Source organism: Lagenorhynchus albirostris, chromosome 3 (assembly GCF_949774975.1).
Source record: "Lagenorhynchus albirostris chromosome 3, mLagAlb1.1, whole genome shotgun sequence".
Lineage (NCBI taxonomy): Eukaryota > Metazoa > Chordata > Mammalia > Artiodactyla > Delphinidae > Lagenorhynchus > Lagenorhynchus albirostris.
In genome coordinates this window covers 13,157,933-13,170,692 of record NC_083097.1, presented here as the reverse complement: position 1 = coordinate 13,170,692, position 12,760 = coordinate 13,157,933, and the positions used below count along the sequence as shown (strand labels likewise).

General features: G+C 40.5%; 1 protein-coding gene across 2 annotated transcripts in view; it reads right to left on the bottom strand.

Moving 5' to 3' along the window:
- The window catches only part of FBXL7 (F-box and leucine rich repeat protein 7), a 415,530-nt gene that overhangs the window by 339,707 nt on the left and 63,063 nt on the right, over positions 1–12,760 (bottom strand). The window contains exon 2 of one of the 2 annotated variants that reach the window (XM_060146895.1): positions 798–845. The exons of the other annotated variant lie outside the window; for it this stretch is intronic. Within the exon in view, the coding sequence (XP_060002878.1) occupies positions 798–804 (7 nt within the window). The 5' untranslated portion in view covers positions 805–845. The remainder of the gene's footprint in view (positions 1–797; positions 846–12,760) is intronic. 2 annotated transcript variants of the gene reach the window in all.

The following is a 12,760-nucleotide window of genomic DNA, read 5'->3' as shown; positions in this document are numbered from 1 at the left end:
CTAACTGATGGACCAAACTTCAGACAGCCAACTACCTCATCTAAACTTTATGGTTCCAACAAGTGATTAAGGACAAAAAAAAAAAAATCAACCTTTTTAAAGGCATGTATCTTAAATGCCAGTGAGCCACACCAGCTGTTAAGTTAAGCAAGGGCTCTACGTCAACTTTGCCTGGTGAATGTTGCCATTCACTAAGCACTAACAACATAAATATTATTCTTAATTCCAAAGATATAGCTTCTTGCTTATTTATAAAGTCTAGCTACTGAAATGTTATCATCCTACTATGAAACTTTAACCATTAGATTCCAAAGTCATCATCTTTCATGTTGCTACAAAAGTAGTGAGCTCTAAACCCATTTTAATGCCTAAAAGAAAATATGATATTAAGAATTTCTCTGACAAACATTATTTTTGACATTATTTAATAAACCACTAAACCCAGTTCCCATTTAAAAATATAAATCAAACACAAAACCTTATGGTACAAACTAAAGCAGGGAATTGAGAATGTATCGTCAAAGACCAGGGATGTGAGTTGCCAATAATTTATAGGTTTATAGGTCTCTTGTTGTTCTTTTGTAGAAAACTGCAGCTCTTTGCTCCCTAAACTGGCATGCGATGAGACAGGCATATTGGACGTGCTAAAACAGAAACAAAATAAGTAGCCTGAGATTATACCATATTTCCCAATAGACATAAACAATATTTAATATATTTCATTCAACTTATATTATTGCATGCCAGCTTGAAAACAACTGAAGTGCAAGACATAAGAAAATGATAGCTATCGTTACCAGCCATTCTTCATAGGAGATGAAATGTTCAGCTAAGCGGTCCAAATACTACGGACAAAGAAACAAAAACTGTATTTTAAAGTAAAGCAATACTCAGTTATTATCACAGACTTAAAATATGAAGCCACCAAGAAAGAAACAGCTAACCTAAAAGAATGAGGCTAACCATAGGTTCCTCTAATGCAAAAGCATATGTCTTTTCTGATCATTCACAACAGAAAGCTGTTATAACTGAAAAGAACCAAGAAAACTCCAAGAAGATAACTGTCTTTCATGTGATGTTTAATCCTCTTGTGGGGATGATCCAAGAATCAAACTCTAGATGTATTTCATATTTCACAGAAAAGGCAAAGTACACACACACAAACGAAAAAACACATAAATAAGTGCACAACGGGAGGAAATTTATGTGAAAACACATCTCCACGTCCGAATGAGTTAGCCGCAAGCCTGGAATGCTCCATAACTCAGGTTGGAAGAAAGCAGACAAGAGATATTTTTGAGCCGGCTTTTGCTAATCCAGGGTTTCTCAATCCTGGCACTCAAACATTTTGATTTAAGCCAAATAATTCTTTGTTTTGAGAGCCTGTCCTCTGCATTTAGACAGCCTCCATGGCTTCTACCAACTGGAGGCCAGGAGCACCCTCTCCAAGTTGTGACAACCAAAAATGCCTCCAGAGAGTCGAACGTCACCTAGGGAGCAAAACTGTCCCCACTGAGAACCACTAATCTAACCCAATGACAACAAGGTAAAGCCAAATAGCTTTCAGTGCTGCATGGCCATATAGATGCAATTAGCCTATCTCTGTCCAAGGTGCTCAAATGAGCCCACTATGTTCTCTGCTCAAGAGGCAGTATTGTCTAGGCCAATGCAAAGGGGGGGGAACTTCAAACCTCACACTGTCCCAAAATGCTTCCAGAGCATTTCCTCTTCTGAGAGTGACATGTTCCATTTATACACTGGGACTTTAGCAGAGTTACCTATATAAGCAAAGTCTATTTAACTTGTCTAGATGATGTCGAAATTTTAGAAACCAACAGAAAGGAAAGGAGAGGGAAAACATTGAACAATCACCAAAAATAATCAAGAAACTAAAATATGTAAGAAATATTGGAAGAAAGGTTTACAAGATGCCTCAGATATTGTAAATGATAAATCATCAATTCATTTGATCAATACGCATTGCACACCTATCAGGATTCAAGGCATGAGATAAAAAGATAAGAGAGAACTGGGTCCTGCCATGTTAGGGAGTTTAGGGACCCATTAAGATCTGAGACATATAGACTAGACCTTCTCAAACCTGGCTGTATATTCAAGTCATCTGGGAGAGCTTCTTCAAATTACCAACGGACAGGCTTACATCCAGGTCAGTTACATAAGCATCTGGATCCCTGGACAGTTCTTAAAAGCCTTTGAGCTAGACCATGAAGGTTGGTGGGGACTTGGACATAGACAGTGGGTGAGTTGAAATTTCGAGTTGAAATTACAAGAGAAAAAAACCACCATGATGGAAAATCAAGGGCATATAACAACAGAGAATAAAAACCAGTGGCTCAATTCCCTCCGTTCACAGGGTCTGACTAGGGCAGTAAAGAAGAATAAGGTGGATGGAAACCAGACCTTGGAGGGTGTTAAACTGTGTACAAAATGGAGAACCTCTGAACATTTCTGAGAAAAGAGTAAAACTGTAATTCAAAAAATTAATCTTTCAAAAGCTCTTAAAATAAAGGATCCAGGGAAGAGACAAAGGAGGAAGTCGAGTTTCATGTCTAAAGCAAGAAGCCCAAAATAAAACACCAGCTTCCCTTGGTTGCCACGGGAACACTCCTGATTGACTCCCTTTCAGGCTCATCCAGCTGCAGGTCAGATTCCCCCAGGGGGCGGGGCACCCTGTAGTCATTTCTTCCATTTATTTTCCCTGGATGTTCTCACGGTGCTCTTTCAGTTCTCATCCGTATGCACGTGGTTTGGAAATTCTCCTCCTGGACGTCGCCTCACACTCCGAGTGGCAACAGTAACTGCCTATTTTTTAACCTCCCCCCCTTGGACATGTTGAAGTCGCCTCAAACTCACCACGACCCGAACTGAACTCATGATATTCCCCACACAGCCTAGTGCTCTCTATGTCCCTTCTCTCTGGAAACGGTACCACGTCCTCTCCAGTCACACAGGCCAGATATTTGCATGTCACACTTTCATCCCCCGACCCAACCTACCAGCAGGTCCTGTGGCTATGACCTTGCACGCATCTCTCAGATCCCTCCTGTTCTCTGCCCTCTATCTGCACCTCCTTAGCCCAACCTGCCACATTCCCTTGCTTGACTGTTTCCATAACAGTCTTGACTTAACTGACCCAAATTCATTCTTGCTTCCCTATTGCCAACACCAAGTCATTAGGTCAAATTCCAAACCTAACCACAACACCAATTCACTTAAACTTCTTCAATGGCTTCCCAGTGACCTTATGATATGTACAAAATGCCTCAGCAAGGCCTGACCATCATCAGAAACCAGCCACCAATGACTCAGTCCTGCAAGTTTGCCATGCTCACCCCGCCACAGGGCCACCGTATGCACAGTTCCATCCGCCAAGAGCTTGGTCTCCTTATTTGGACTGTTAAACTCTAAGCCACCCTTCAGATCCCAGCAAAGTCATCACTTCCCCCAGGCAGCCTCCCTCATCTCCCTGCCTTATAACAGGCTCTTACAGCACATCTTTCCTTTGAAAGCTCCTGACCTGGATGCAATTCTACATTTGGTTGACTTACACTTGATGCAAGTATTTGAGTCATACTTGTTCTCCCACCAGTCTTACCACTAAATCATCCCAGCATGGGGCTGCAGGGAACAAAAAAATATATCGGAAAGACCATTAAAGGAGACAGGGAAGAGATTCAAGAGATCTTCCAATTTAGATGTGCTAAATTTAAAGGGAAAAGGTAGAATCAAGGATGACTACACAGATTTCAAGGCTGGATAACTAAGAAATATGAGCAACTAGTTTAGTACTTATCCTGATTCTAGTTGATTTGTTTCATTTTTATGTTGTTTTCCTTTTTTTTAACTTTCCACCATCCCAACTCCTACACCAAAAAGCCCTAGTTTTATTTAAAGCAAATGACCTAAGGTTGGCTGCTACCAGAACATTCCAGCCCAAAGTCCAAGCGCCATAATTAGTGCAGGCTTAAGAGCAGCCCACCATCAGGCCCACACTCTCACTCTCTCCAGCATTAAATATTAAACACCAACAGAGAGTGAAACTTTACCTTAGGGCAAACAGAACTTTCTTCACATGGAAACTTCCAGGGCATGCATGAGTAATGAAGTTACTGGATTACTTCAATCCTTCATCGTTTATGTTTAGTCTTAATCTAATTTCAATAGTCCAGAAATATTAACACATCACAAAACATTTCTTCGTAAAATAATGAAAGACATATCCAAAGGCTGCTAAGATTTGAATTTATTTTACCCTAAAAAACACTCTTCTCTTACACTGGTGAATATTGGGTTGAACCTCAATTATTTTATGGAATCTGGTAAGTTCCTGCTCAGTAAGTACTTCTGTTGTTAAACCATATTTTCTCCCTTTGTACTTTTACGCTGGAGGCATTAAAGTTTATTTTTTAAGCCAAAGCTGTTATATAACAAACCACTCTGGAGATGGCACAGTTTCTGCATTCATAAAATATTTCTGAATTTTAAAAGATGTATATTATTACAGAGTTATTGCACCTACAAGACTTGCCAAATATTTGCAATATTTTTGAAATAATAATAAGGACAGGTATAGACAATAAAAAGCTACCAAAGGATTTCTGGGAAAAATAAATTGCCCTCAGAAGTCTTAAAAGAGTTTCCTAGAAGTAAAGAAATTATGGGCTTCATTCTGTCTCAGCAAGATATCCAATGTAGGGGAACACTCAATTCTATATTATCAGCTTTAGGACATGTCTATATGACTCAAAATTTTCCCGCTATATTATTTTTCTTTGGTGGGGGAGTTGATGTAAATGGGACAAATGTTTATTAATGCTTATCTATATTTATGATAGTACAAATCAAGGACCACATAGTAAACTATCAATTTGAATGGATGACCTTATATTCACGGTCTACAGAGATGTGAGGCATATTGACATTACTCATTAGTGCCGACCAGCCGAAGAAGGGCATCCGATGAGGGGAACAGGGCATCGTCTAGCATCAGAAAGTATCTAGTTTACGTTGACAGAAGCCACTGCTTGCACAAGGCCATCTTGATTCTGGGGGAAACAAGGAAAATCCCACAGTGCATCAGTAACACTGCCCTTCTTTGCAGTACTGAGGGATCCCCACTGCAGGATTCTCCCTTCAGCCAACATCACCTTCACTAAAAAAGCCATCACAGCTGCCCTCTTCCCCCTTCTACTAAGAAAATTAAAACTACCATCTCACCGTGACTTTATATAAAAAGGAAAAAAAAATATTTTTCTAGCTAGCCTGACCATCTTATTAGCAGGGCAGTTTCAAGCCTTCCTTGAAACTTTCTGCTGTAGTATTATTCCTTGCCACTCATTCCTGTGCCCTCTCTATTCAGAGTGAATGAGAATGCTTTTCCTTTTGTAAACACATTCTCCAGAGACTTGAAGACATGGTGGGCTCAGAGTCACTCAGTGCAATTGAGCAAACATTTATTGAGCTGCTGTATTGCTCATTGGGCCTTAGAGTTAAAAATAAATCACCTTTGAGCAGTGTCCCCTGAAAGATTTCACAGTCTATTATAGAAGACAAACATCTGCTATAAACAAAAAAGTGCAATAACAGAGGCGTACCCAGGTTCTATGGGACACAAGCTGGAGGAGGGGAAATGGTCAGTTTTGCCTGATGAACAAAACTGGATCCTGCAGGCTTTTTGCAAGACCTACAGTCAGACAATATTCTCTAGGTCTCTTACTGATCCTTCCCTAACAAACAAAAATTCTATGTTTACCTGGGTAAACTTGAGTTAATATAAATCAAGAGAGTCTGCCTCAAAAATGGAAAAGTATAAAAAAGGGAAAGGGCTATACAAGGGTGGGTCACGGGGCATAGGGTACACAATGCTTGGCATGGGCATGAAGGGAGAGGTAGAGTGCAGGTTTCCAGAACCTATGCCCTCACCTCACCCTGGCTTTAAGTCATGTACTTTCTGAGTTAAGGTGCAGCCATACCAGCCAGCATGACAGGGGCTCATTTCCAGCCCCTGAAAGCCCCTAACTGCGGCCATCAATTCAAATTCCCGCCCCCAAGGGACACATCTGTCTTTAAGTCAGTTGTCCACAATCTAAATACCATCTTCTTCTTCAAAGTCAAAGAGGACACCATAAACAGAGCTGCTGGTCATTGGCCTCTGTTTGGTATTTCAGCAAAAGAGCCAGGCTGGTTCCTCCTCGTTTCAGCCTCGTTCGCCGTTTAGCTAGTGGGATACAGCTGTGAAGCGGCTGCCACAAGCCGGGGCCACTACCGGTGGTTCTGCTGAAGCTATTTGGAACGTTACCACATTTTGTCCTTGCACGTAATAGTCAAAGCCTCTAAAAGACTTTGCAATTACGAAGTGTTTCCATTTTCCCTCTCTGATTTCATCCTCATCATTTTCTAAAGCAAGCATCATTACTTCAACTTTAAAAAGTAAAAACTACACCCCAGAAAGGTTAAATCACGATGGCAAGTTTCTTCCAGTAGTAAATGTTAAAAACATGTGGACAGACCTGGGAACCTGACACCCAGAATCACAAACCAGGGAATCAGAGACATCTTTGATTTGGTCCACGTGGTGTTGGGTTTTTTTTAAATTAAAAATTTTTAAATTGGATATTTCACATAAAAATACAGATTTTTTTTTTTTTTTTTTTAGAATCCCTTGAAAAAAATGGGATTCTGAGAAAATGCAACCTGGAAGCTCTGACAATTCTGGGCTAAATCTCTGTGCTAAGACCAGGGTGAAAGACCCCTCCCCCCTCCCTCCCTGCCCCGACCAAATGAAGTAGTCATTCATCTGATCTGCCCAGCCATGAAGGCACCTGAATTTGTCACGGCACTGCTAAACCCCGTCACAATGGAAGAAAACATTAATGATCAAGAGACAGAGATCTACAGGTGCCAGAGGGAATCTCACCCAAAAGCCTTATTCTCCTTTATGTCACCCAGGTGGTTCCAGGGTGATTCCATGCCCACTCACACAAACTCCATCCAGATGTCATCAGCTCAAAATGCCAAGCTACCACCTCATATCATATGTACGTAAACAGGAACAGGAAAAAAAAAAAAAAAGGAAAATACTTCCTCTGAAAAAGTCTGTCTATACCGTGGTCAAATAATTTTATTATTATAAACTATTTACATATTTGTAGAGGGGAAAAGTCACTAGACTCAAATCACTGTCTCAAGCCCTATTCCACCTCTCTATTTTAAAGCAAAAACTTTAATCTTCTGGCATGCCACACCTGTTCATTTTCCAATTACTGGGGGATAGGTCACAGTTTAGAGGTCTTAGAAGATTTCCCAGAAGTCACTTCAATTGCTGCTAGTATAATTTTAAAGAAATGATGGCCAAGCTACAACATTTCTCAGTTTCTACTTTGCTAGTTAAAAGGCATCGTTTGGAAACAGAGAAAAAATGTTAAGCCGCTGCTGATTTAAATAGTAGAATCAAACTCTTGGTTAGGTTTTATGATTTCAGTTCTGTTTTGGGATTTGAATCGCCTGTGGAAAAAAGATGTTTAGCTGCTGGAACAATGACATTTTAAAGTTGTATTTAAAATGTCATTAATAAATGACACTAAATGAAAGCACAGCTACAAACCAGAAGCAGAAGGAACCAGCCCACACAGTTACAGTCAGATGAGGGGCAACTGTCTTCCAAGTTTCAGCTGAGGGGTGTGTGGACAGCAGAAAACACACACCCTACAACCTGACACTGGAAGGCATTTTTTGAGAGCTGGCAAGTGCGCAGGGGCTGCCTGGAGTGAGAGGTGGACCATCTCTGGCCTTCCGTAGAGCTGGACAGCCACAGACCCTGGTCACCTCCTTCACCTTGGACGTGCACACTCTGACTCCAGCAGAATAGCATAATTCTGATGACAAGAAAGAGACAGGCTTACGGAAAAGGAAAGGAGCTCTTAATGAAGACCATCTAGACCCCCAAGTAATGGGCGCCGAAGCTGATCTGCAAGCAGAGACAGGCTTACGGAAAAGGAAAGGAGCTCTTAATGAAGACCATCTAGACCCCCAAGTAATGGGCACTGAAGCTGATCTGCAAGCAGACACTCACATTTTCTAAATAATTCAATTCAACCAGTATAGTTTTATTGGGAAGAAACATAAACTTTGGAGATATCTTTTCCTACAAACCAGGAAACATTTTTAGACATATTTCACTTATAGTTGGGCAAACACCTTAACTTTTCATGGCCTCCGTTTCCTGATGTATAAGATGAAAGAATTCAATTCAGTATTCACTAACTTTCCCTCCAATCCAGTTCTGTGATTCTATACATTTCTATTTAGTTCATACATTTTTGCAATACAAAAAATGTTTTTTTTTCTTCCTAACTGTAGAGTAGAATATGAAAATTTTGAAATATTTAATATTCTCCTCTATAGTCTGGATGAAAAAGAAGTGAATATTTTTTTTGTATTGACGAAATGTATGAACTAAGTAGAGATCTAAAAGTACAGTAGTCATTAATTATCCATAGAAAAAAAAAAGGTCCCCTAAGTTAGGGGGCAGGAAAGCATGAACAGGTGGAGCACAGAGGATTTTCAGGGCAGTGAAACTACTTTGTATGATACTGTAATTGTGGATGGATACACGTCATTACACAAACTCACAGAATGTACAACATCTATGTGAACCCTAATGTCACCTTCGACTCTGGGTGATAATGATGTATCAGTGTGCGCTCATCAATTGGAACTAATGTCCCACTCTGGTGGGGAATGTTGAGAATGGGAAGGCTACGCAGGTATAGGGTCAAAAGATATATGGAAAACTTCTGTACTTGCCATGCAATTTTGATGTGAACTTGAAACTGTTCTAAAAAATAAAGTCTAAAAAAAAAGAAACAAGGGGGAAAGAGTCCTGAAAAGTGATGCTGAGGAGCTGCTGGTGCCCACAGGGTGCTACAGGTTTAAAATTTTTGAAAGTGTGGCAGTAGAGTATGAACCAGATCAGCAGTAAACACACATCACTTTGACAAAAATGACTGTTTTCTCAGCTCCACCACTGGAAGGAGCCTGTGAGACTCAACGTCTATAATTTGGGAGAAAAAGTGGTCCTGCCACAAACTTTTTCTGACAACCTTTCTCTGGTATACATACCACATCTATTTCAGAACTGCCAGTTTCCAGGAGAAAGGACAGTCACTACAGATAGGTCAGGAAAGAGGGAAATACAAAGCAGGACACTGCATTTCACACACCCGTGCTAAGAAGCCCCTGGCATTCAAAACTCTTTCAGAGACTGCAGAAAAGTAGCCATTTGTTTTTTCAAATGCTTGCAATATCTACTCATTTGCAGTAAAATATGTTTCTCAGAAGCCTGCTTCTTGTACAAAACACAGTTTCCAGGGTTGGAACTAGCATCTAGTTCCCAAAGGTCATGTTCACATTTAGAAAGCCAAGGTCCTTTCTGTCCTTGAGTGTTTGCTCCGAGTCACGTCCCAGATAATCACACCCAGCTCGGTGCCGTGCACACGGTGCTTACTCAAGTTCACCAAACTGAATTAAATACTTTATAGGCATCCTTGGGGGAAATTACTCAACTATTGTTTGGTATTCCTAAGTCTGCCGGCCTAAATAAAACAAGAGAAGCCAGTGCTTCTTTGCCAAATGCACTTATAATTGAAATGCTAGCTGTTTATTTTTACTGCTTATGCTCCAAAGTTTTAAAAAGGTCCTGGAGCACAGGTTTCGGGAAACCTGCTCAATCTGAGTCTTATTCCTATCCAAATTCTCTCTCAATGTAACAGTGACCTTGGACCCCACACTCTTCTCTTGCTAAAACATTAAAATGTCTACAGCCTGAAGCATTTTACATCATCGTCAATCTATTTTCAACACAGGACACAGAGGAGATGTGAATTTTCCAGGACAGATTCCTGTAACTGCCTTATTCTCCCATCCTCTGTGATTTTCTCCTCCTATCCTTCAAAAATAACATCTTTTTTTTTTTTTTGATGTGGATAATGGTTAATTTTATGTCACTCTGACTGAATGACACAGTGCCCAGGTATTTGGTCTAACATTATTCTTCATGTGTCTGTGACAGTGTGTTGGATGAGGTTAACGTTTGAAGCTGTAGACTGAGAAAAGCCCTCTCTAGTGTAGGTGGGCCTCGTCCAATCAGTTGAAGACAAGAGAACAAAAAGCCTGCCCTTCCAGTGAGTAAGAGGGAACTCCTCCTTGCCTGACTGCCTTGAGCTGGGACTTCAGTTTTCTTACTGACTTCAGACCTGAACAGAAAACACTGGCTCTTTCTGGGTGCTGAACCCGCAGGCATTCACTAGAACTGTACGATTGGTTCTCCTGGTTCCAAGGCCTTCAAACTCAGCCTGGAACCACACCACCTGCCCTCCTGGGTCTTCAGCTTACCAACTGCAGATCTTGGGACTGTCAGCCTCCGTAATTGTGTGAGCCAATTCCTATGCGTGTGGGCGTGTGGACATACACACACACACACACACACACACACACACACACACACACACACCCTGTTGGTTCTGTTTCTCTAGAGAACCTTGCCTTACACAACACGACATGGAGGGTCTCTAACAAAGACCGCATTTTTCCCTTTTCTACTTTCACAAGTATAATCAAACTGTTTTGTTGAATGAAAATGAAGGTTTCCTTCAGCGTGACTATTACCCTTCCTCAGCTTCACATTTTTGTTGTAAAAATATGGTGTCACGTTAGAAACAGTCTAGGTTTCAATAGATATTTTCTCCATGGAAACTTGACAAATTTTTCTTAAGCACAAGCTAATCATACTTTTATGGCATGGAAAAATCATATCAGAAAGATAGGGAAATGCATCCAACTGCCATTCACTTGAATGGGAAAGATCATGGGCCTTTTCCTCTCTAAAAATAGGGAAATGTACTATTTTTATTACTGTTATTTTAATAGTGACATACTAGAAACATCCATAAATGCTTAGTTTTATTTACTTTTCCGAAGCTGTACTTTATTTCAAAAGGAAGCCACACACAAATACAATGTAACATCTTTCTTATGTGCTGAAAGCTTTGAAATGTTTACTTTTTTTAATAAAGACTACGTAACTGTTACCAGGCCTTTTAATATCAGTGCTGTGCACATCAGTACAGGAACCAAAAGAGCAAACCTTATAACTTTTGAATATATTTCGGGCATATGGTGACTAATACTTATTTCTATACTGAACGGCAATTCAGGCTTTTTTTAATTCCTTTTTTCATTTCTTGCTCTAACTGATATTGAGAGTGTGTGTCTCTTTTTTATGTATTTATTCAATAAATCTCACGAACACTGGCGTTTACTTTTAACATCTTCTTTGAGAGTAAATTTCACCAAATATGTCATATGCATACACACATACACATGCACACATATACACACACACACACACACACACACACACACACACATATCATTGACGTCATAACTGACCTATCCACCAGACTGAAGATGAAAATTACTGTTAAAAGCTAGAGCCAGGGGCTTCCCTGGTAGCCCAGTGGTTGAGAGTCCACCTGCCGATGCGGGGAACACGGGTTCGTGCCCCGGTCTGGGAAGATACCACATGCCGCGGAGCGGCTGCGCCTGTGAGCCATGGCCACTGAGCCTGCGCATCCGGAGCCTGTGCTCCACAACGGGAAAGGCCACAACAGTGAGAGGCCCGCGTACTGAAAAAAAAAAGCTAGAGCCAAAATTTAAGAATGATCAATTACACTAAAATGAGAAAAAAAGGCCCAACTGTTCTGTTATTTTGCATTAATATGACAAAAATGCACTTTACGACTTTTATTATGATGGAGCAGAGAGAAGTACACAGGAATCTTATAACATATATGCCAAGAACCCTTTGGCAGGAAGAATATTTTACCCCAACTTTTAATAAAGAAAAGTTAGCTGGTAACTAAAGGGTTCAATATATACCGGAAAGAATGAGGACTGTTAAAAAAAAAAAAAAACACTCCTAATTCATCTGTTAAATATGCTAACCAGGACGAACAGTTTCCAATGATCACGTCTCAAAAGGGCTTCATAAGAAATGAATTTGTTTATATTAAATGCTGAGACTGGACATTTTTTAACATGATGAGACACTCATACACAGAGTGACTGGATATAACCACCCATTTTTATTTTAAATATTTAGAAAGTAAAGACACAACTCTGGGGCTTGACATATTTCAAGGGTATTTCAGTCCAGAACCTCATTTTATGAGGCATCAAGCCTTCCCAAGCCCAAATAATTCCCCAAGTACCTTAGATTTATTTTCCACAAGCAAGCGAAGATCAATTTTAAAGTGTAACATTCTGTTTGCCAAAACATCAGCCAGACAGGAATGTACAAAGGGGAAAGTTCAAGTGGAGACTTGTGATTCCGTACAAGAAGCTAGAGCACTGTCTCCTCAGGCTTCAGAAGCCAGGAGCACAGAGGAAGGGCGGGGAGGGCGTCCCATAAAGAGGACTTGGCTTCTTCAAGGGTTGTTTCAAACAGGAGAGTGAGAGATACTTGCAGTAAACAGCTAGAATCTACTTGCAGTGTTCCCTCATTATTAAAGAGGCTTTAGCAACTCCAACTGTCACAGCCAACATGAACTTGGCAAATGTCGGAAGGCATTCCCTAAGAATAATTGAGCACAGAAGACAAATGGAAGGCCAATTTCTGCTTTCCACTCAAGGTCCAACACCTTGACAGCAGAGCACAATCAACACGGTGAAGGAGATTTTG